Raw genomic sequence first — 23,026 nt, 5'->3', positions numbered from 1 at the left:
TGTGCCCTAGAGCCCGCGTGCCACAACTACTGAGCCCGTGCGCCTAGAGCCCGTGCTCCACAACAAGAGAAGCCACTGCAATGCGAAGCCTGCATACCACAACGAAGAGTAGCCCCAACACAGCCATAAGTAGATAAATAAATAAATAAATAAATTTATTAAAAAAAAAAAAAAAAGCCATTCCAGGGGAATTCCCTGGTGGTCCAGTGGTTAAGACTCCGCATTTCCACTGCAGAGGGTGCCGGTTTGATCCCTGGTCTGGGAAGTAAGATCCCACATGCCATGTGGTGCTGTGAAAAAAAAAAAATTAAAAAAGAAAAATCACTCAAAAAGAAAAAAAAGCCATTCCAATAATATGCCCAAGAAACTTAACACCCCACTGTAAAGCAATTATACTCCAATAGATGTTAAAAAAAAAAAAAAGGAATAGGAATATTGTAAAACAATTATACTCCAATAAAGATGATTTTAAAAAAAAGGAATAGGAAATAAATAAATAACATGCCCACATATCTGGCAAAAGTGGGGAGGGGCACTCCTCCCACATCACCCCACAGAGAGCACTGCCCAGCCTGAGAGGAAGGAAGGATCTCTGTCACTTTATTAAAGTTTTTGATTTCTGGTGGTGTCCTTTCTAGCTGAGGGTGGAGAGGTGTGTGATGGTTCCAGAACCCTTTGGAGGCTTCAGGGGTGATGTTGCTCATGACCAGGAATCGCCCCAAAACCAAACTGTTGAATGAGTTGTGAAAGAGGAGCTTTGGTGCATGTTCTAGAGGAACAGAGTGGGGAGAGGGCACGAGAGGCCAAGAGCAGCACCAGAGTTGGGATCATCCTCCAGATGTCAAGTTGCTAGGCAGAGCTCCCTAGAAAAGAATAAGAGTCTTTTGACTTTAGATTCAAGGTTCATGTCTTTTTATCTTTCCATCCTTCACCTATCCATCCAACCCATATCCCCCATCCATCTATTTATCCATCCACCATTCCCCACCTATCCATCTATCCATCCACCCACCGTTCTCTTTCCATCCATCCACAAATCTACCCATCATTCCCTATTCATAACAGACACTCAATAAACATTTGCTGAGACTTCCCTGGTGGTGCACTGGTTGAGAAACCGCCTACCAATGCGGGGGACACGGGTTAGATGCCTGGTCCGGGAAGATCCCACATGCCGCGGAGCAACTAAGCCTGCGCTCTAGAGCCTGCGAGCCGCAACTACTGAGTCCGTGTGCCACAACGAATGAAGCCCGCGCGCCTAGAGCCCGTGCCCCGCAACAAGAGAAGCCACTGAAATGAGAAGTCCGCACACCACAACGAAGAGTAGCCCCCGCTCGCTGCAACTAGAGAAAGCCCGTGTGCAGCAACGAAGACCCAACACAGCCAAAAATAAATAAATAAAATTTAAAAAGTCATTAAAAAAAATAAACATTGCTGTCAGTTCCTTCTCTACCATCTTCATGAACCCCTCTCTCCTCCTCTGCCAACCCCTTACTTGGAGAGGTTCTCCAAGGCTCCATCCTCAGCGCCCCTCGCCTTTCTCACTCTGCACAACCCTCCATCCCCCCACCCCACCCCCCACCAGGGCAACTGCACACCCTTCAACTGCCAACTTCCTCCTAGATCAGATCTCTATCACCAGCCCAGACCTTGCCACTGAGTTCTGAAGCCATATTCCCAACTGTCTACAGAGCATTTCCACCTGGAGTTCCCAGGGGCCCCTCACACATAATCTGTCCAAAGGCGGGAGCGTGCCTGCCACGCCCCAGGAAGAATGAGGAGGCTGGCATAACTGGAAGCAGGGACTGGAACTAGTGGTATTGGAGGGTCTCCGGACAGAAGGGTCCTGGCGTGGGGTTCACCGTGTTTGGATATCTGAGTCCCTTGGTCTTGTGTCTGTTTTTCTTTGATGGGCACAGGATTCATGTGGTAGGCAGCGACAAACAAGGCCTCGTCAGTGAGTTCTGTGTTGATCTGTGTCAGGAATTCCTCAGAATGGGAAACCTTCTGGAAAAGGGAAAGTCAGAGGGGCTCAGCCTGGGAGTTCCTACATGGGAGTCCTGGGTCTGGAGGCTCCCCGGCTGGGGGCTCTGGGTCTAAGGAGTCTGGTATTGGACGGCTGGGTCTTGCAATTTGGCCTGGAAGGTCCTGGAAGTGGAGGGCAGCCTTTGGGGACCTCAGGGGCGTAGTGCTGGGGGCTCTGGGCTCAGGGTTGAGGCTAGAGTTTCCAGGCTGGCGGTCTCAGTGCCCTAAGCCTAGGAGCTCTCCACTTCACTTCACCCCCACCCCAAGAACTCCTCTCCAATGCTCACCGGACCTCCACCCAAGCAGGCTGCAGAGTCTGTGGCTTGGGATTGCCCGCTGCCCATTTTCTCCACATTCCTGGTAGCAGTGGATGCCATCCCCCTGGGGACAGCGGAAGCTCAGGTTAGGCTGAGAAACCAGCCCACTTCTCCCAAACCCAACACACCAACATTCTCCGCGGCCTTGAAGAACTGTGTCAGTTCTCTCTCTGAAAAAAAGAAAAAAGAAAAGAAAAGAAATCGTTGCCTTAAGTCTTCCTGGGGGAGGGAGGAGGTGGGACTCCCACAACACCCGCCTCCCGCCGCCCTCAATTCGCCCAGCAGGGGCCTCTCTTCCCTTCTTCCCACCCAAGACCTTTCCCAAGACAAGGCAGACCACTTGCCGCCCCCGACCTGGCAGATGGGTCGAAATCTTGGGCTACTCGGCAGGAGGGGAGACGGGGAGGTCTATAAGGAGCCCTTTTATGGGCCGGGGGACAGGGGACTTGGGAGCTGGGGAGGAAGGTTGGAAAGAGGGGAACCGGGAGCGGCGCCGCTACCCGTTGCTATAAAAACCTTGGCTTCTGCGGAGGTTCAGCAGCACCTTAGGGAGAGTAGGGATTCTAGAACCAAAGCTGGGAGGGCATTTTCCCAGCTTGTCGCATTCGCTCCTCCGGCCTCTCCTCCACCCCCTTTAGGTCCCTCCTTGGGGGCAGTGACCCCCGCGCCAGTGGCCTTGAGAAACTTGGGAAGATCAAGGTGGAGCCTGGCACCTAACCCTCCCACCACTAGGGGCACGCGAGAAGCAACCCCACCCGAGGCCGCCCTCCAACCTCTCTGGCTGTCATCTTTTTGCCTGGAGCCTGTGAGAGCAAATGGGGGCAGAGAGAGGGGGCGGGGAAGAAAAAGTGTGGGCTGTGCCAAATAACCTGGCCTCTCGGGGGTGCAAAGAATCGGGAGGGCGGGATCTTTTCTCCTTATCTTTGTCTTCAGGAGTCATATCCTCCGCAGAAAGGAAAGTAGAGACATTTACCTAGGCCTCCTTCTCTTTTGACCTCTCCTTTTAAGTTCCTTCCTTTGCTCAGCGTTGATGGTTCTTTGCCCCCCTCTCCTCCCTCTGTACTTTGGTACGAACCGATGGAAAGGGGAGGAGGGAAGAAAAGGAAAAGGAAGCGGGCAGGTCTTAAAGGGGACGCAGCCATTTCTTAAGCCTCTTCTTCCTTTCTCCAATTTTGCAAGGACGAACCCTGAAGAGCAGGTTCCGGAAGCTAAGCACAGCTGGAGGAGCAGGGGCCGCAGCTGGAGGCAGGAGAGCCGGCGGGGCAGGCGGAGGCCAGCGTCTGCTCAGGGGAAGGGCTGGGTGTGCGCGTCCTCTGTGCCCCACGCACAGCTGTGTCGGCCCATGCTACGGCAGGCAAAGAGCTTTAACATCTGGGACCTGGCAGGGGCAGCGGGGACCTGCGCGCAGTGGGCGCGGCCGATGAGCCGGGCTGGAGGGTGAGCCTTCCGCCGGAGCTGGGAGAGAGCTGGCACCTCCAGATAAGGCCCAGGGCGGCCAGGGGACCTGCGCGATGCCAGGCGAAAATATCTTCCTGTTTGTGCCTAACCTCATCGGTGAGTGCTACCCGCGGCTCCGGGCCGAACGGGAGGGCTAGAGACCTTGGGCAGGCTCCCTGATCCTGCCCTGTCTCCCCCTGCCGTCTCAATCCCAAGGTTATGCCCGGATTGTCTTCGCCATCATTTCTTTCTACTTCATGCCCTGCTGCCCTCTCACGGCCTCCTCCTTCTACCTGCTCAGCGGACTTCTGGACGCTTTCGATGGACACGCCGCTCGAGCCCTTAATCAAGGTGACAGACACCTTTTCTCAGCCAGCCTTGAGACCCAACAACCCTCTGCCCCCTTTTCCTGCTGCCTTAGGACCTCGGGGTAGGCGGGTACTCGGGAATCAGAGGGCCCTGTCATTCCCATCTCTGTAGAAAGCAGAACAGAATGGCCTGATTTTGTAGCAGAAGGGATTTAAGCTCGCTGTGGAGAAGAACTCATTGATAGCGAGGGGTGTGGGATACCAAGACCCAGCATGGCAGTGCAAGTGCTGGAGGCCTCTCTGAATAAAAATCCATTCAACAGGTGTTTTGGGGGCATCTGCTGTATGCCGGGCACAAGCCATAAGGATTCCAGAAAGCATGTTTAGAGGGAGGATGGAGAGGGAAGGGAGATGGTTTCTGGAGAGATGATTACTTTTTTTAATCTGTTCTTCAGACCCACCTCTAAGACTTCCCATGCTAGCTTTCTCACTCCCTTCTACACTGTTTTCTCTACACTGCCATGCTTCCTTGTTTTATGATACGGTGACCCTTGCCTTTTGACCTTCATACTCCAGCGATAGCAGTCTGCTTTCCTCCCCAGGCAGTGGATTGTGGGCCTTTTCTCTCTTAGGCTCTGCATTGGAGTGATACACTAAATATGGCCTCTGTCACAGATGCATTGCCCCCTTACAGCCCCCATCCACCTAATAGTTGCCATTTTTCAGGAACCCGATTTGGGGCCATGCTGGACATGCTGACAGACCGGTGCTCCACAATGTGTCTGCTGGTCAACCTGGCCCTGCTGTACCCTCGCGCCACCCTTCTTTTCCAGCTCAGCATGAGCTTGGACGTTGCCAGCCACTGGCTGCACCTCCACAGGTCAGTGACTCTGGGGGTGTCGACCGGTTGAAGAAGACACTACAGTGGGGAGGGGTGAGACCATATGGGAGGTGTCTTCAGGCTTCTTGGGAGGTCTCCTTTTTAGCTCTGCTTTGTTGAAGGACCCTGGGCAAATCTTCTCTGAATTAGCGTCAGTCCTGTTTTACGGTTGGATTAAGTAATCCCTAAAACCCTTCTGAGGATTCCAAAGAGTTAACATCCCTGGGGAAGGGGCATGAGGCTTTTGAATCCTGATTCTTCCCCCAGCTACGCAGCTAGGTAGTGTGACTTCGGGCAAGACAGTGGTCCTCAGCTGTGCCCCAGTCCCTCCTCTGTTCAACAGAGGCAACCTCAGTACCTACTTTGTGTGGGTTGAAATGTGGATTAGGTGGGCATTCGTAGTAATGAAAGCTCATGGATTCCGCCTACTTTCTCCCCAAGTTCTGTGGCCCGAGGCAGTGAAAGTCACAAGGTGATTGACCTGTCTGGAAATCCAGTGCTTCGCATCTACTACACCTCCAGAGTGAGCATTTGCTGCCCCTCCCTATTCACTTAGCTTACGGGCAAGTCCTGGGCTGAGCCCTGGGCCCCGGGTGGGATTGGTGGGAAGGGCTCCTGGGCTGAGCCCTGTGAATTGCTGGAGAAAGCAAGTGGGCCTGAGGCCCAGGTGCGCCCAGGGAGAAGGAACGGAGTGGCTTGAGGGGAGAGGGAGGGAGGAAGAAGCCAGAGAGGTGTGCAGAGCCAGCTCTTAAAAGGCCTTAGGCTGTGAGAAGGAGTGTAGTCTTTACACTCGAGGCTCGAGGGTGTAACACCTCCAGGTAAGGCCCAGGGCTTCAAGGGGGTAGCCCGGTAAAAATATCTTCCTGTTGGTATCTTCCTGTTGGTTCGTAACCTTGTGGTGAGTGCTGCCCACAGCTCCGTGTGGAAGGGGAGGGTGAAGGGCCTTGGGCAGGTTCCCTGATCTGCCCTGTTCCCCCTATGCCCACCCACATCCTACCTGTACCGCCCTGCACCCCTCTTTCTCCAGTACAGTTCCTGGCCCCCCGGCCCTTAGTTGGGGGATCGGGGGCACTACCCTACCCTCTTGCTTAAGCAGCCTTTTTGCTGTCTGTGCAGCCCGCTCTGTTTACCCTGTGTGCTGGAAATGAGCTCTTCTACTGCCTCCTCTACCTGTTCAATTTCTCCGAGGGACCTTTAGGTAGGAGATGAGGGGCTGGGCAGGAGGGTGGGAGGGGGTCGGGCCTGCCCGGGGAGTCAAAGGCCCCTCCCTCACCCGCATCCTGTTTTCTCTGTATCGCCCCTGCTCCCTTCCCACAGTTGGCTCTGTAGGTCTTTTCCGAATGGGCCTCTGGATCACAGCCCCTATTGCCTTGCTCAAGTCCCTCATCAGTGTCATCCACCTGATCACAGCCGCCCGCAACATGGCTGCCCTGGACGCAGCAGATCGTGCCAAGAAGAAGTGATCCTGGAACCTCCAGCCCCTGGCTACCCACCTGCCCTGGGAGTCTCACTGTGCCACGCGGCACCCCTGTCCCTCCTAGGAGGTCCCAGGCACATGTCTTCCCAATGTGTTGTCCAGCCTGCTGGGGAGGGGGACCAGCCTCTTTGGTGATGTCATGTTCTCTGTAATCCTGGGGACCAGTCCCACCCCTGTGATCTCCAGGGACCTGGACTTCAAATCAGGAAGGATGCTCAGGAGGCCCCACCCACACGGGCCGTGCTCCCGGGGCCGAAGAGAGCTGTCTGAGGATCGGGCATAGTCACACCTGCTGGCTCAGCCCTGGGACCTGGCTTGGCTGAGACCTTAGGGACACTTGAGTAAGGGAGGTGGGGCAGGGGCCAGGTTTCCCAAAAGGCAGGGGTTCAGACCTCTGCCCTTGGCTAGACAGAGGAAGCCTGTGGGTTCCATGGCCCAGAGAGAAGGTGCTGTCGAGATCCCCATTGCAATCTCTGTCCTGGCTCCGAAAGCCTTGATTATAAAGGCAGGAGCATCACTGTTCTGGACTTGGTTTCCTTTGAGATAGTCTTGGACCAGGGCCTGGGTCGAGGGGAGCTTGGGGGGAAATGAGGATCTATCTGGATACTTTGGCCGCAGTAGTTTACTGGCTGGCTCCTTCCTGTCATTCCTCAGTGACCTCAGAGAGATCCCCTCCCTGCCACCCAAGCGCATTCCATGTCCTCCGCCCACCTGCTTTATTTTCTTTCCGACACTGTCACTGGCTGTCTACCTTTACTTGTGTACCTGATATTTTCTACCCTCACTAAAATGTAAACTCCACGAGGGCACAGACTCTTCTTGTTCTTTCTCTATCCCTACAAAGAAGATTAACCTTGACCTGACATATCGTAGCGGCTTAAATACTCACAAATAGATCGGTTGGTTTCTCAGAATGTGGTCCTTAGACCACCTGTGGGATATTTCTTGAAAATTCAGCTTCTTGGACCCTGTGCCAGACTTTCAGAGTTGGAAATTCTAGGGATGGCCCCAGGAGTCTGAAGTTTTAATAAACTCCAGCTGATTGATTCTTCTTCCCAGTTACACTGAGAATCACTGTTCCCTCTTAAACATTTTTTGGGGTACTTATCATAGGAGACATTGTTCCAGGCATCTGTCCCTGACAGCTATCCCTGCTATCTGAGCAGAAAGCTGTCTGGCACCAGCTTTCTTTTTAAGACTGCATTGAGCCTACCATATGCCAGACCCTGTGCTGGGGCTTCTTTGCAGATGTTACTTATTTTATCCTTGGAATAGTTTAGCCGAGAGGGCCTCATGTCTGAGAGGGCTGAAATTTATCCGATGTGTATTGAGGGACTTCCCTGGCTGTCCATTGGTTAGGGCTCCACGCTTGCGCTGCAGGGGGCACAGATTGGATCCCTGGTCAGGGAACTAAAATCCCACAAGCCGTGTGCCACTGCCAAAGGAAAAAAAAAAAGATGTGTTTTGAGCCTCCACTGCTCTAGGCCCAGGGGATTCAGTGGAAAGGAGGCCGCAGGATAGCCAGGAAGGAGATGATGCAGTTAGGGAGGTGCTTGTTGGGGGATAGGGTTAGAATGTGCTGTAGTGCTTTGGGTGTCTTAAGTAGAAAACTGGTAATAGTAATTGGGGCGGGAAGGGTTAGTGCAGAGGAGAGGATTGGTTCTCAGCTGAGGGAGCTGGGAGGCCAGAGAGCGCCCTGAGCAGGTGCCGAAAGGAAGCGGATTGATTTGCCGGAACGCGGAGCACTGGGGGTTGGTGGCTGGAGAGCTGAAGAGAGGTGGGGTGGAAGCCTGTGGCAGTCTGAGGAACCCAGGAGGGCTTTTGGACTTCACCCTGAGGGCCACATGGAGGCGCTGAAGGAATCTTTCAAAATAATAGGTAAGTTATTCACACGTAAAAATAGTAAATTGCAGGCATTACAAAAGGACAAGTCTGCCACTTCAAGCTCCCAGTTCTCCCCAGAGGCAACCACTGCTACTCACTGATTCTGTGTCTAAATAAATTCTTCACGTCTACACGTATTCTGTATTTTAAAATTCATTTTTTATATTTGCTGGTCCGCTAATGAAACCCAGCAGGACCCTGTGGGGCTCCCAGGTACAAATCCTTTCCGTGTCTCCTGTTTCTTGTTTGTAGGAAATAGGCTTCATTCAGCCTCCGTGACCTTCCCTGAGTTCCAAAGGGCAGGTTCAAACAGTTGCTAATCAGAGAAGGGGAAACAAGGGAGGAGATGTCAAGAGACAATAGTGCAGCCTTGGCGTAACAATATCTTTTTTTTTTTAATTTATTTATTTTACTGCACGTGGGCTTTTTCTCTAGTTGCAGTTTCTCATTGCAGTGGCTTCTCTTGTTGCAGAGCCCAGGCTCTAGGTGCGCGGGCTCAGTAGTTGTGACACGCGGGCTCAGTAGTTGTGGCTTGTGGGCTGTAGAGCGCAAACTCAGTAGTTTTGGCACACGGGCTTGGTTGCTCCACGGCATGTGGGATCTTCCGGGACCAGGGCTCAAACGCGTGTCCCCTGCATTGCCAGGCAGATTCTTAACCACTGCGCCTCCAGGGAAGTCCCAAGATAGATTATTTTTAACTCATGTTAAGGCCTAATCAGGAGCTCCTGACTGGGAACTCCTGAAGCAGAGATTCAGGGACTCAGGCTCCTCCCGACTTACGGTTCTGTGATTTTCAACACACAGAGCACTCTGCTTGCCTTCATCTCGTGCAGGCAGAGGTGCACCTGGAGGACTGCACGAGGCTGGTTTATGGGAAGGCAGGGAATTGGCACGTGCTACTGCCACTCCCGCTGCATTGGCTGCAACTCAAGCCACGTGGCCACATCTACATGCAGGGGAGGTTGGGAAAGAGATTAGTTGTGGGACTAGGAGGAAGAGCAGATAGATTTGGTAGGCAGTGTCTTACCATATAGAGTGTGGTTTTGCTGTTTAAAGACAAACTTTTCTTGTACAAGGCGTACTTCAACAAATCAATTTATTTGGTATTCAACCAAAGAAAAGCCATTTGCTCCAGTGCTGGAGGAAAACAGTCTGTGTTCATCTTCAGCACACGTCACACCATTCTGTATTTAATGGGCAATTTAAGGGAACTTCAAGGATAAATTTGGTACCAAGGGACTGACTGAGAATTGGGCTCTGGTGTGAGCTGGAACTCCACTATATTTCCAGCAAGGCCCGTTTTCCAACCACAGAGGTATGTCTTGTCTCCCCCACTATACAATAAGTGCTGGGGAGACAGTGAAAACCTGTCTTCATGCAAAAAGCTTCTATTATCTTATTGGATTTCACAACTTTATGAGGTACATGTAGTCAGGATAGGCTAGATTATGCTGTGGTAACACTCCCCCTCTGCTCCCCCGCCAAATCTCAGTTACTTAATACAGCAAACATTTCTCCCTCCTGCTGCATGTCTATTGCAGGTCAACTGTGGCTCTGCTTGGACATTTTTCTGTGGGACCCAGGCCAATATTTGAATATTGCTGGTTGACATGGACAAGGAAGAAGGATGGTGATGTCACTCCCTTTTAGATTTCATTGGCCTGAATAGGTCATATATGTGGCCAAGCCCAATGGCCATTGGAGATCTATGTGGAGACGTCAAGTCATCAATTGGAAATGAGCTTAGAGCTCAGGGGTGAGATCAGGGATGGAGAAATGGATTTTTGAATATAAAGCCATGAGACTGGCCAAGAATGTAGCTGAGTAAGAGAACAAGGCTCTGGGAATTCCCCGGCAGTCCAGTGGTCAGGACTCCGCGCTCTCACTGCTGAGGGCCTGAGTTCAATCCTTGGTGAAGGAACAAAGATCTCACAAGCCGCCCGGCATGGCCGAAAAAAAACAAGGCTCAGAGTGATTCATATTTAGCGGCTGAGCAGAGAAAGTAGAGCTGGCCAAGGAGACTGAGACACAGCCAGGGATGTGGATAGAAAAGCGCAGCAGGCTAGGTCATGGGAGCCTGGGGTGGAAGAGGGGTGGCCAACTGTGCTGAATGATGGGAGAGGCTGAACGAGAGGACCTAACTGCTGGGTTTAGCAACAAGGACATCACTGGTGATGCCGAACAGAGCCATTTCCACGAAGCAAGGGGTGGAGACAAGCTAATTGGAGTGGTTTGAGGAGATAATGAGAGGTGAGGCAGGGAAACTGAGGACTTTGGCCGTGAGGGAGGACATGTGGCAGCTGGAGGGAATGTAGGGCTGAGAGAGGTGGTTCTCCATGGGAGGGAGCAGAGCATGTTTATATACTGGCGACACCGATCCAGGAGACAGGGAGAAGCAGATGGTGCAGGAGAGAAAGGAGGTGGGGACGGAGGAGTGGACCCTGAGGACCTGAGGAAAAGGGGGCGAGCTGGGGTCAGCGGGACACGTCCTCAGTGGGAAGAGGAGGGACGACAGAGTCCAGATGGGGTCGTTTGTTACATGTGATGCTGGAAAGGGCCTTCCTGCCCCATGTGCTTCTATTTTCTCAAAGAGGTGAGAGAAAGTGGGCAGGGGTGTGGGAGGTGGAGAGGAGAGGGGGTGTGAACAGCTGTTCTGAAGGGGATCTCACGCAAGCTAGACAAGCAGAATCAGAAGCCGTTAGGTCTCTCGAGATTCGTTGCCGTGAGTTTCAAATGAGATCAGTCAGTAGGTGGGGTGTTCTTCCTCCAGGAACACGCAGCTGGTCAGGGAGGGTGGAGGGGGCAGTAGCTGGTTCAAGTCGGGATGGGGCTTTTTCCACTGAGCATCGTGGGGTGGGGAAGAGGCGAGGAGTGAGGGAGGTTTTTTTTTTAATTGAAGTATAGTTGATTCATTTTTATTTTTCTAGCTCTCATTACTTATGATCACTCCTCATACATAATCTTAGGCAATCAGTCATGGAATATAATTTTTTAAACCTTTACCCTATTGCCCCCCTACATCTAATCCAGCTTCCCCTCTGGCCACCCCAGGGTGAGAGAAAGGAGATTGCCATCCAAAGACATCTGGTTTGGAATACAGGGGGACAATCAAACATCCTCAGTGGGATGTCAGCGGGGATCTGCCAGCACTCAAAACTCAGCCCTTATGTGGTCTTGAAATTATTCCTGGCTGCTCCGTGTAGGGGCAGATCTAGGCAAAACTGTGTAGTCCGTGAAGCCTGGTTTCTGTACTTCTTCCGTGGCCCCCAGAGCTGCGCTGCTGTTCCCTGCAGCTGAGTCCTCCCCTGTGGCTTGTGCTTCACAGGCAGCTCTGAATCAATATGATGTTAATTTCTGCTGTACAGCAAAGCGATTCAGTTATACATATAGATGCATTCTCTTAAAATTCTTCTCCATTATGGTTTATCATAGGATATTGAATACCGTTCTCTGTGCTATACAGCAAGACCTTGTTTATACATCCTGTATATAAAAGCTTACATCTGCTACCCCCAACCTCACACACCATCCCTCCCCAACCCCCTCCCCCTTGGCAACCACAAGTCTGTTCTGTGTCCATGAGTCTGTTTCTGTTTCATAGGTTCGTTTGTGTCCTATTTTAGATTCCACATATAAGTGATATCGTATGGTATTTGTCTTTCTCTTACTGACTTCACTTATGATAATCTCTAGTTGCATCCATGTTGCTGCAAATGGCATTTCACTCTTTTTTATGGCAGAGTAGTATTCCATTGTATATACGGACCACACCTTTTTATCCAATCACCTGTTGATGGACATTCAGGTTGCTTCCATGCCTTGGCTATTGTGCATAGCGCTGCTAGGGACATAGGGGTGCATGTAGCTTTTTGAATTATATTTTTGTCTGGATATATGCCCAGGAGTGCGATTGCTGGACCACAGGTTAATTCTGTTTTTAGTTTCTGAGGAACCTCCAAACTGTTCTCCATAGTGGCTTCGCCAACTTACATTCCCACCAACAGCGTAGGAGGGTTCCCTGTTCTGAGGGAGGTTTTGACTGAGAGTGAGTGAATTACACAACAGACGACAAAATCTAAGCTGGGCAAGATTGAAAGGAAAGGGGTGTGGGGTTCAACGTTGAGAAAGTGGTTGAGAACAAGGTCACTGAAGCCTGGAGTCGGAGGAAGATTTGTTGGAAGGCGAGGATGAGGCGGCAGGAGTTGATTTCAGAGGTGCTGTGGTTATTAGTAATGACAAGGTCAAAGGATGGCCACGGGAGCCATGGCTGAGACAGGAAGGAACTTACCCTCCATGGGCAACCTTACCTGCTGTCACTTATCCCCAGAGGCGCTTGGCTATAAACAGTGCTAACACAACACTTAGCACATGCCAGGTACCAGATGAAGAGCTTTAAATCAGTTACCTCTCCTAAGGGAAGATGTAGGGGATTTGTAGGGAGCAGGGGTGGATGAGCTGACCCCTTTGCCTATTCCATCCACACTGAGATGGCACCACCAAGTGCTGTGGGCTAAAGACAGCCCCCTGCCCCAACCAGCTCAGACTTGAGTGGAGCTACTGGTCACCAATGCAACTCGAGCTGGAAGGAGACAAGAGCTCATGGGGCCAGGGCCCAGTGGGGGAAAAGGAATAAGACCCTAAAAAAGCTTCAACCCTGCTTAGGAGGGGAACTGCTGGCCCATTTCACAGATGAGGAAAAGATCAGGGAGGTTGCATTCTCGTTGCACAGCTAGTACACCCAAGCTTCTCTCTCTACCCCGAGACTTTTTTGCTTCCTCAGCAGAGACCAGGCAGGCCTGGCACCTACAGCTGTACCTGGGTGGGAGGGCTGGTGCACCCTGCAGCCTCCATTTGTGTGCCCAGACTGATTGTACCTGGATCCGTCCCCCAAATAAGGGCTCCTCACTGGTCATGGGGGAGGGTGAGAAGGGGGCACCCCTTCCTCAATGCTCCGAAGACCCCAATTCAGAAGCCCAGGGAGGTGCTCCAGTTCCTATGGCCCTGGTGCAGTAACTTCCTCTCAGATCTGACACCCCGATCCGAGAAGGGACACATGCACAGACACCACGTGCAGGTGTGTGATTCAACCAGCAGGTGGCGCCAGAGAAAGCCTCCCAAGTGCTGGAGGCGGGGAAGCCAGGATGGATACACCCACAGCCAGAGGGTTAAGACTCCAGAACTCCCAGGCCAAGCTGGGGTCTGGGACGAAAGGGCAGTGGGAAGAGATGGCACAGGAACCATCCCAAGGGGTACAGGCCCATCCTCTCACCTGTGGCATCATCTCCCCCAGCTGGCGTCTAGGAAAGCTGACTGCCGAAAGGATGGTCTGGCTGTTGAGCCAGATTTGGGGCCCACACTCCCATCAGCCTGACTGGGTTAGTCTTCTTCCTGCCTCAGTTTCCGCTCCACTTTACAGATGAGGGTAGCCTCTAGTAATTATCAAGATTTCAGGGGTATCTCTTCCCCACCACCATTAAACTCCCTTGTGATGCGGACTTATGGCAACAGAAGAGGGTTTAAATGCCCAGAAGTGTCAGTTTTATTTGGCAGTGCAGTAGGGAGCTAAGGCATGACCTGGTTGCTTCCAAGAGTTAGAGGGCCAGCAGTGGAGGGGAGAAGCAAGCCCTCTTGGGCACTGGGCGCCGAAGCTGCCTTCTTGGTTGTGGGCTGGGCCTCAGACCCGAGCCCCAGCAGACCCAAAGCTGTGTTGAAGAGGTTGATGGGGGCAGAGCCATCGGTGATGAGGGCTGATTTTAGGCCCAGGCTCTGGAGCAGTTTTACCTGGAAGGAGCAAGAGGCAGACGAAAAGATAGTCAGACCCTGGTCCCTTCTTATCATCCCCTCGGCCACCTCTCCAGGGTGGGCTGCCCCCCTCTCTGGTCTGACATTGTAGCCCAAGCCATCCTCATAGGACTAGTCAGTGACAAGCAAGGAACATAAGGGGAGCCTGAGGGTTGCATCCCCTCCCAGGCCTCGCGGGCCTGAAAGCTCTGGGAGCTTTCAGCCAGGTTGCAGCCGTCCAGTCCTTCCTGTTCCTTAAATGCACCAGGTTTCATTCTTTGCACTTGGACCCTCTCCTGGGAAGCTCTTGTCGACGCTACAGAGCACTTAAGTATCCCCTCTTCAGAGGGGCCCTCCTTCCCCAGCTAACTTGACATGTCACCTCCCCCTTCACCATATCACCCTGTTGACTTCTTTCGAAGGGCTTGTCATAGACTGATGTCCCATCAGTTTACTGCTCTCGCAGGAGCTCCCACTCACTGCTGAGTCTAGGACTGTGCCTGATAGGACACCATGCTCAAATGACATGGGATACAGAGACAGTCCATGTCGCCACCTCCCCTCGCCCCTCTGTCCCTGACATTTTTCTAGGTGTTGTGTTTGCCTCCCCGGCTCTGCCTTCTTGGTTCCAAATATGGTCCCAAGACATACACACAAAGACATACACACACACACCCATGCCTGCACTCTCCCCCCACCTCACCTGCATCTCCGGTCCTGCCACAGCAAGGTCCCTGATGGTGCTGGGACCCAGGGCCTCTGTCATCTGCTTGAACTTCTTCACCTCTACCTCAGCCAGCTGCTGGGCCTTGCTCACCTCCAGCTCCAGCTGGGCCCGGGCATAGATCAGTTCGAGCTCTCGCACTTTCTTTACTCGCTGGAGCTCAGCCTCCTGGAAGGGGAAAAGCCAGCATTCTTTTCATCGTGTGGCCCCTGGACATGTCCAGCAAGTGCCCCAGCCAGCAAGCCTGAGGGAATTCAGATGGAGGGGATGGAATGGTAAACTTACCATCAGTTAGGGGTGAACCCTGGCTATGCCACCTTTTAGCTAGTGACCCTGGGAGCCCCTTAATTCAAGCCTCGGTGCCCTCCTCTGTAAGATGGAGAGAACTCCTACCCTTAATGGGATTTCAAGCATTAAATAAGATCTTGCATGTAAAACACAGGCAATACCTAGCATAAAGTGGGCCAGTGTTGGAGCACGTGTCTGTAAGATGGGTGTAATCATCCTCACCTTCAAAGCAGGTATTGAGTGAATTGACATAGGGCAAAAGACTTTGTAAACCACAAAATATTTGGACAGGGCTTTCTGTTAGGGTACTTGGTTTCCCACGTGGCTTCAGGGACCGCAGCGATCGGGTTTCTTCCAGACCCCAAGGCCACACAGTTCCACGGGCATCTCCCCCACTCACCGTCTCAATGGCCAAGGCCTCTGCCTTGAGCTTGGCCTGGAGCACGGCGCCTTCTCCCTCAATGCGCGCCGCCTCTGCTCGGGACTCAGCCTCTGCCTTGGCGGTCCCAGTGCTCTCCACTGCGGTGCTGGAGACGGCGCAGCGTCAGAGAGACCCAGGAGGAAGCCCAGCCCTGCCCTCCTCTGCCCTTGACTTATGCCACAGCAGCACGAGGACACCTGCGCACGGACGCACACACACGCGCGCACGCACACACACACACCCCTCCCATCAGCTGCTCTTCCGAGACCCCCTGCCATCTTTTCTTCTAGTTCTGCACCCACCTCAGAGCCTCCAGCTCCAAGAGCTCCCTGCGAGCTTTTTCAGCTTCTGATTGGTCTAAGATCTTCTGTCTCTCAAGCCGGCCGCGGGCTTCTTGTTCTAGTCTCTGAGCCTCGTGCCTGGGTGGGAGAGGGGATAGGTAAGACGCTGGCATGGGGCCAGAGCTGGAACAGGCGCTCCAAGGGCAGGGACCACTGGCCCATGGGAGGCCCTTGACGTGCAAATGAAAGCACAGCACGTGCACTGTGCAAGCCAAGTGCGATTCTAGGCGCAGGGGCACGTGGCTGTGACCGCGACTCCTGCTTTCACACGAGTTACTTTCCAGTGGGGAAAAAAGGACAAGTAAACGGGGATGATTTCAGACAGTGACAATCTCCTTGAAAAATGGGTGCTACAGTAACATGACTGGGCAAAGAGGGTGCTGCTTCAGTTGGGGTAAAAAAGAAAAGGGCTCTCCGACGAGGTGACCTTTGGAGGCCAGAAGGAGGAGAGAACATTCTGGCCAGAGGGAACAGCCAGTGCTGAGTTCCCACCCTGAAGAGCAGAAAGGAGCTGGTGGGCCTGGAGCATGTGAGCCTGGGGAGAAGGCTGGAAGGTGAGGAGGGGGAGGCTAGGCTGGACCCCAGAGTGCCTGGAGGGCCACAGATACGAATCTGGGTTCCAGCACAAGCAAGGTGAGAAGCTACAGAAGCAGGGGTGGCATCTATTCCCACCTTAAGTAGCCCAGGCTATCTTCTGGGTAAGGAGGACAGCAGGCTGACCACCAGGGTGCCGTGTTACCCAGGTCCTGGCAGCAGGCTAGAGACAGGGACCCTGGAGAGGTCGGGCCCACAGTGGGCATCGTGGAGAGCCAGGCCCCCAGGCCTCACTCACTTGGCAGCCGCTTCCTGGGAGTTGGTGGTGATCTCAATGGCCAGCTGGACGCTGCGCTGCAGGGCGTCCCGGGTCCTCTGGTCCACGGGCTCCACCGACTGCACGTCCACACTGCTGACCACCAGCCCATTTTGGGGGAAGACAGCCCGGTCCCGGGGCTGGGGCAGGGCCATGCTGTCAGAACCCTTGGTTTCTGGTGTCTCAAAGCCAAAGACAGCAGTGCGAATGATGCGGGCCGAGTTCTTATGGAAGTCATCAAAGGTGACAGAGGCCACGGCCCCTCGCACCCGGGACGCAATGGCCTTGCAGGCATCACCCACGAAGTCGGGCACTGAGAAGAGCTTGGCCGTCTCTTGGGGGTCCTTCCGGTCACTCAGCTCAAAGTGCCTGTGAGCAAAGACAACTCTCTCACCTTCAAAAAGGACACTGAGGGCTTCCCTGGTGGCACAGTGGTTGAGAGTCCGCCTGCCGGACAGGGGACATGGGTCCGTGCACTGGTCCGGGAAGATCCCACGTGCCGCGGAGCGGCTAGGCCTGTGAGCCATGGCCGCTGAGCCTGCGCGTCCGGAGCCTGTGCTCCGCAGCGGGAGAGGCCACAACAGTGAGAGGCCCACGTACCACAAAAAAAAAAAAAAGGACACTGACACCCACCTTCTGTGGTTGGGAAGGGTCTCACGATAGAGAACGCTAACTAGCATCTGCTATGTGTCAGGTGAAGTCCTAAGAAACTTACATGTTCCCATTTTATTTGCTTAGCTGCCCTATGAGGTAGGAATGAGTATTACCCCCATCATAGATAAGGAAATAGAGGTCCAGAGGGGTTAAGCGACAGACCCGAAGTCACACAACAGGTGCCAAGCCAGAAAGTTGAACCCAGGCAGTGTGGCTCCAGGGTCTGTGCCCCCAAAGATATCAGTGCCCATCTGCCTTTGTCACAGTCCTGGCCACTCAGCCAAGAGGTGAGAAACGCGTGCTTGGGAGTTGTTGAGCACTGCTTCTGCATCTGACTTATCTCCCCCACCCCAATTCTCCTCACTGTCATTTGAGCTCTAACTATGGGCTGGTCACAGTTCCAATTCTCACAGCATCCTTTCCACAGCCCCAGTAGGTTGATGGTTATGTCCTTAATGTCATTTGACAGACTGGGAAACTGAGGAAAGCACCCAATACTTGCCCAGGCCCACAGCTAGCACACCCATCAGCCTCAGAGTACTTGCTCTTGACCACCCGGCCACTCCCACCAGTTGGGTTTGATTCATCTTTTTAAACCTTGTAGTTACACGTTTGGCTGAAGTCACGCTAGGAGTTTAGCTGAGGAGTGTCCTCCTGCCGTTTCCCCCCACATTCTACCCCCAGGTGAGCCCTCATCTTTCCTGTCGCTCCCCCTGGGCGTCAGACTGGATTTGCATGAACCCCTGGGTTTCCTCCTTGACCGTGGCTTGGAGTCAGGCGTTCTGCCCTGATTGTGAGCTCAGCACTCGAGGCGGCATCTCTTCTCTTCAGGGTGCCCCCGGGGCTGCACCAGCAGGGGCCCTGGCCCTCCCCTCTACCCCTTACCAGTTGTAGGCAAGCTGCAGCTGGAGCCTGGCGTGGTCTGCGGTTTCGATGGTGATGATGTCCGTGAAGAAGTCAGGCCCCAGCAGCAGGCAGAGCACGCGGCGGGCGTGGGGACACTTGGGTCGCCCAGCTGAGAGGGACAACACCGTGAACTGCTCCTCGGGACCCAGCGACACCAGCTCTGGCCCAAAGACCACGCTGCAGAGGGAGCCGGGAGTCAGAGGCCCGGAGAGGCCCTCCCGCCGCAGCCCCACACGACGCAGCCCCCAGGCCGCCGCTCACCGGGCTTTCTTCTCCCGGTAGTCGTACACCTGCACCGCGGCATTGTGGGGTACACGGTAGCTGACCACGTGGGTCTTGTTCCGGGGAGCGGAGGGCCTAGGAGTCTTGCATGTCTCTTTCTCACCCCTGTCCGCCAGAGGGTCCTGCCCCTTGTTCAGCAGCCCCTCCACCCCTGGAGGCAGCTCCTTCTCCCACAGGACTTCATCCTGGGTCAGCATGTAGGTGCTCCCGATCACAGCCCGCACCTCGAGAGAGCAAGACGAGGAGGAATGTCACCGGCAAAGGGAGGAGGGGAAGAGTCCTACCCAGCATCCCTAAAGCGGAACTGGTCCAGGAGGTAGGACAGCATCGTGGTTAAATGTGGTCTCTGGAAGGAGGCTGCGTTCAAGTTCACTCTGCAAGTTCCGTCACCTCAGGCAGCTCTCTCACCCGTGTGCAAAATGGACCTGATAGTGGCAACCTCACAGGGTAGAGGAATGAATGACATCTCACATGTCTAGCGTCAAGAATTTGACGTATAGTAAGTTCCCGATATTATTTCTTCTGGAATCTTCCTTCATGGGGCAGCCTGGAGGGCATCCCAGGGACAGATGCAATCCTAGGAACTAGGTAGCACACATTAACATTTCCTAGGATTCTGAGCTCTGCTTGTAGGTTGGATTCTTAAAGAGGTTGGAGATGTGGTCCTAGGTCTGACCAAGATCAAGGTCTAGGTGAGAGGCAGAGAGGAGGGATTCCACCAGGAAAAGGGTATGGGAGGGAGGTCAGGTCTTACTGTTCCTAGGCCACATCCCAGTCAGACCTTTATGCCGGAAGCCAGATCTGCACTGGGGACTAAGTTTCCATCCTGAAATCTGGTTCATCTTCTTGCTTGAGAGCTCTAACATTTGAAATTAGATATTTAAGACAAAGGGAAGGCAAAAACTCCAGAGAATGCCCTCACATTTAGCAGCCGGCTGGCTTGGATGCTACTAGCGACACTGTTGAATCCCTTCTGTCACCTCCACCATGCATCTCCCCACCAGCATCACCCACTTGCCCAGACCAAGCCACCACCAGGGCCACATGGCAGCGATGGCGCCCATCCCTCAGTGCTTACCCTTCCGGTTTTGACGTCCTGCACATAGATGCCCTCGTTCTCATCCAGCGGGATGGCCTGACGCTCTTCTACCACCTCCACCTTGGCAGGTGGCACGTACTCCAGGGGTCCACGGATGAGCCAGCGATCCCCCGCCTGGTGGGAGACCTTCTCCTCGCCCTCCCCCTCCTCCAGGGGCCGCAGGGCCCTCAGTAGCAGCCCCTGCTGTTCCGACAGCACGTATACGTTCTGGATGCCTCGTTCCAGCTTCTCCCCGGGCTGGAGGAAGAAAGACTTCTCTCCCTAGTGGGGAGAAGCGGGTCAGGAGCAGTCGCCACCCAGGGCTGTGGGTGCCTCTGATGGTACCTCCTTCAGCTCCATGTGACCATGGGCTTGTGCTGAGGACAGGAGCCCCCAAAAGCACCCTCCCCACCCTTACGTCATACAATGAATCATTATCTAGACTTTGAGGCACTCTACAAATGCCTGTAGATCTGGTCAAACCTGCCCTGGGACTTCCCTGGTGGCGCAGTGGTTAAGAATCCGCCTGCCAATGCAGGGGACACGGGTTCAAGCCCTGGCCCAGGAAGATTCCACATGCCGCGGAGCAACTAAGCCTGTGAGCCACAACTACTGAGCCCGCATGCCACAACTACTGAAGCCCATGCGCCTAGAGCCCGTGCTCCACAACCAAGAGAAGCCACCGCAATGAGAAGCCCGTGTGCAGCAACAAAGACCCAATGCTGCCATAAATAAATACATTAATAAATTAAGAAACAAACAAAAAACCTGCCCTGAAAAGTTCTGTAAACTGTCAAGGTCTGGGTTCTCACAAGCTCAATAGTTAAGAATTAACCTATTATTGCTTTATTTCTCCCATGCTTTGTTGCCTTGGGATGGTGTAGTCCAGAGTTGGTAATCTCTGATCTTTGGGCCAAATCTGGCCTGCTGCCTATTTTTAATATATAATATAAATACATATATGTGTATATATATATTTGATATAACCCACATATTATAAAATACACCTGTTTAAAGTATACAATTCAGTTGTTTTGGTATATCCAGAGCTGCCCAACATCACTACTCCCTAACCCCAGAACATCGTCGTCCTGAAAAGAAACCCTATACACACAGTAGCAGTTACTGCCCAGCCCCACCCCACCCACGACGCATGGACTGACCTACTCTGGACATTGCACGTGAACGGAATCATACGCTGTGTGGTCTTTCACGTCTGGCTTCTATTGCCTAGCGTGGCGCTGTCAAGTTTGTCTATGTTGTAGCACACATTAGAACTTCATTTTTGATTTTTACATTTTTGAATTATTTCAAGAACATGAGTGCCCTCGACCCCAGAAAGATTACCTATCATTCTTTTGACTGATATTCCATTGTATGGATACACCATATTTTTCATCCATTCATCAGCTGATAGACTGATGGGTCGTTCCCATTTATTCTACCTCCTGTTTTTGCAAATAAAATGTTACAGGAACACAGCGGCAGTGGTTCGTTTACAAGCCGTCTACGCTGCTTTCACGTCACAACAGCAGAGTTGAGTAGTTGCAACAGAGACCATGTGGCTCACAGAGCCTAAAATATCTACGATCTTCACAGGAAAGGTCTGCCCAGCCCTGCTAGTCCCACATATAGTTCAGAGAGGGGATGAGGTAGAGGATGCGGAGAAGGGTAAACCAAGAGATTTGTTTGATGCAGGATGACAAAGTTTCCAGAACAGAGGGATGTGAAATATTAGAGAGAGTTTCCAGGTTTACAGACACAGTGCAGGGCCAGGGAGGCACTCACGAGAGAGGCCATGTGTGACCTCAGGTCAGGGATGCCAGAAAGATCAATGAGACAGTGTCTCAAGGGATAGAGACAAGTGTGCACAGAGGCAGCCCAAACAAGCTTGGTGTTTCTAGAACATGTACCGAGGGTGGGAGGAGGGCAGGGACTGGAGTCCAAGGGCCTTAGGCCACTCCAAAGGCATTCACCTCTGGGTGACGTGGAGACACTCACCTTGACCACACGCTTTTGCCCCAGCTGGTTCTTGCCATCTGGTCCCACCGGGTCGAGAATCACACAGTAGTTGTGGGGACCCAAGGTGGTGATGGACACGACCCCCATCACCTCCTCATAGACATCTGGTACGTGGGCGTCTGTGTCCTGCGTGGTCACCAGCCACTCCTCCCCAGAGCAGCGGGTCACTCCCCTGAAGTCTCGGAAGTTCTGTCGCGCCCGGAGATGCAGGGCTGTCTGTAGAGCGAGATGTCGGGGGGTTTGAATAAACCCACCTCTAACTTCCTTGGGGGATCTGGGAACCCTACTGGCCACTAAATGATCCAGGTCTAAGTGACAGTGTCTACCAATCCAAGAGGAATTCTTAAACCCTTTCAGGTGACCCAGGACACTCCTCAGGTGATCTTATTTTCACATTTTCTGACACCATTCTCTGCCACTCTGAGAGTCTCCCACCCAGGGTCCTCCAGAGCACAAACCTTTTCCGTAAGGATCACAGCATCCACCACATCGAGAACCTCCTCAAACACTGCGGGAAGGTACGCACCCACGGAACGGACCAGCCATTCTTCTCCTGGGCCAGGGGCAGAGAGGTAAGGGTCAAAGGTCACCCAGCCTGTTCCCCAGCTGCCCCTTCCTGCAGCCTAGACAACAGGGGACCCACAGAACTTTGTGGGCCACTTTGAGATGCCACTGCCCCTATGCTCAAGGCCTGACAGGAGTCATTGTTTTCCTTTTTTGAGGCCAGAGGAAAACCAATCCCTACCCCAGAAAGATTTAAAAAAAAAAAAAAAAAAAAAAAAAGCCCTTCCAATACTCTGCTAGGCCTTCTCTAAGCTCCAAAGACCAACTTTTTTCCTTCCCCTAAAATGGGCAGAACTGCCTCTATTATAGCTGCAGAGGTCATTGAGCCTACTGGAGAAGCAAGAGTGCCGGGGCAAAAGTTCCAGTCTGGCCCTTCCTGGCCATAAACCCAGGCCTCAGTGATGTCATATGGAAAATGGGAGTTGTGGTACCTCAAGGTTGTTGGAGGACTAAAGAAGTTGCCGTTTGTAAAGCATTTGAACCGCATCTGGCTCAGTAAGCACAGCCTTTGTGAAGACCTCAGTTAATACATCACGTTTGTCAAACACAATTGCTAGTTGTATATGAACACCTGCTTTGTTGACCTAGAAACAGACATGGCCGCTGCCCCCAGCTCATGGTAAAGGGTTGGGGGGAAGGAAAAGCCATGTTAGCTTGATCGTGATCACAGGATCCCGGTAGAGCCTCCTGAAGGGGGTGGGGGGAAGCAGCAGGGGGCAGCCCAGAACAGCTGGCAAGAGATACCAGGGAAGCATTTCCTCCAGGCTACAAGTGGCTACCCCCAAAC

The 23,026-nt window shown here is 53.1% G+C and overlaps 2 protein-coding genes and 1 long non-coding RNA gene across 3 annotated transcripts in view; 1 reads left to right on the top strand and 2 right to left on the bottom strand.

Annotated features, from left to right (window-relative positions):
* Positions 1 to 578: 578 nt before the first annotated feature.
* Positions 579 to 3,174, bottom strand: LOC112399356 (uncharacterized). The gene is made up of 3 exons (XR_003003203.1): positions 3,116 to 3,174; positions 2,313 to 2,512; positions 579 to 863 (listed from the first exon to the last, which is right to left on the bottom strand). It is a non-coding gene; the product is annotated as an uncharacterized LOC112399356 (long non-coding RNA).
* A 282-nt stretch (positions 3,175 to 3,456) lies between these two features.
* On the top strand, positions 3,457 to 7,253 carry CDIPT (CDP-diacylglycerol--inositol 3-phosphatidyltransferase). The gene is made up of 6 exons (XM_024744557.1): positions 3,457 to 3,896; positions 3,996 to 4,130; positions 4,814 to 4,967; positions 5,409 to 5,490; positions 6,084 to 6,165; positions 6,285 to 7,253. The coding sequence occupies exons 1-6, from the start codon at positions 3,854 to 3,856 to the stop codon at positions 6,428 to 6,430; spliced, it is 642 nt and encodes a 213-aa protein (XP_024600325.1). The 5' UTR covers positions 3,457 to 3,853; the 3' UTR covers positions 6,431 to 7,253.
* Positions 7,254 to 13,843: 6,590 nt separating this feature from the next.
* Positions 13,844 to 23,026, bottom strand: part of MVP (major vault protein) — a 23,430-nt gene continuing 14,247 nt past the window's right edge. The window contains exons 6-15 of the mRNA XM_024744288.1: positions 22,134 to 22,228; positions 21,655 to 21,891; positions 19,654 to 19,935; positions 18,555 to 18,799; positions 18,273 to 18,470; positions 16,716 to 17,102; positions 15,845 to 15,961; positions 15,522 to 15,648; positions 14,813 to 15,001; positions 13,844 to 14,109 (exon numbers count right to left, since the gene is read on the bottom strand). Of these exons, the coding sequence (XP_024600056.1) occupies positions 13,891 to 14,109; positions 14,813 to 15,001; positions 15,522 to 15,648; positions 15,845 to 15,961; positions 16,716 to 17,102; positions 18,273 to 18,470; positions 18,555 to 18,799; positions 19,654 to 19,935; positions 21,655 to 21,891; positions 22,134 to 22,228 (2,096 nt within the window). The 3' untranslated portion in view covers positions 13,844 to 13,890. The remainder of the gene's footprint in view (positions 14,110 to 14,812; positions 15,002 to 15,521; positions 15,649 to 15,844; positions 15,962 to 16,715; positions 17,103 to 18,272; positions 18,471 to 18,554; positions 18,800 to 19,653; positions 19,936 to 21,654; positions 21,892 to 22,133; positions 22,229 to 23,026) is intronic.

This window comes from Neophocaena asiaeorientalis, unplaced genomic scaffold (assembly GCF_003031525.2).
Source record: "Neophocaena asiaeorientalis asiaeorientalis breed wild unplaced genomic scaffold, Neophocaena_asiaeorientalis_V1.1 scaffold91, whole genome shotgun sequence".
NCBI classification, from domain to species: Eukaryota; Metazoa; Chordata; class Mammalia; order Artiodactyla; family Phocoenidae; genus Neophocaena; species Neophocaena asiaeorientalis.
The sequence above is the reverse complement of the archived record's forward strand: the minus strand, read 5'-3'. Positions and strand labels throughout refer to the sequence as shown.

Coding starts and splice junctions, on each gene's coding strand:
- CDIPT (XM_024744557.1), top strand. CDS start 3,854: ATGCCAGGCGAAAATATCTTCCTGTTTGTGCCTAACCTCATCG. Junction 5,491..6,083: donor GCATCTACTACACCTCCAGA/GTGAGCATTTGC, acceptor CTGTCTGTGCAG/CCCGCTCTGTTTACCCTGTG. Junction 6,166..6,284: donor TTTCTCCGAGGGACCTTTAG/GTAGGAGATGAG, acceptor CCCTTCCCACAG/TTGGCTCTGTAGGTCTTTTC.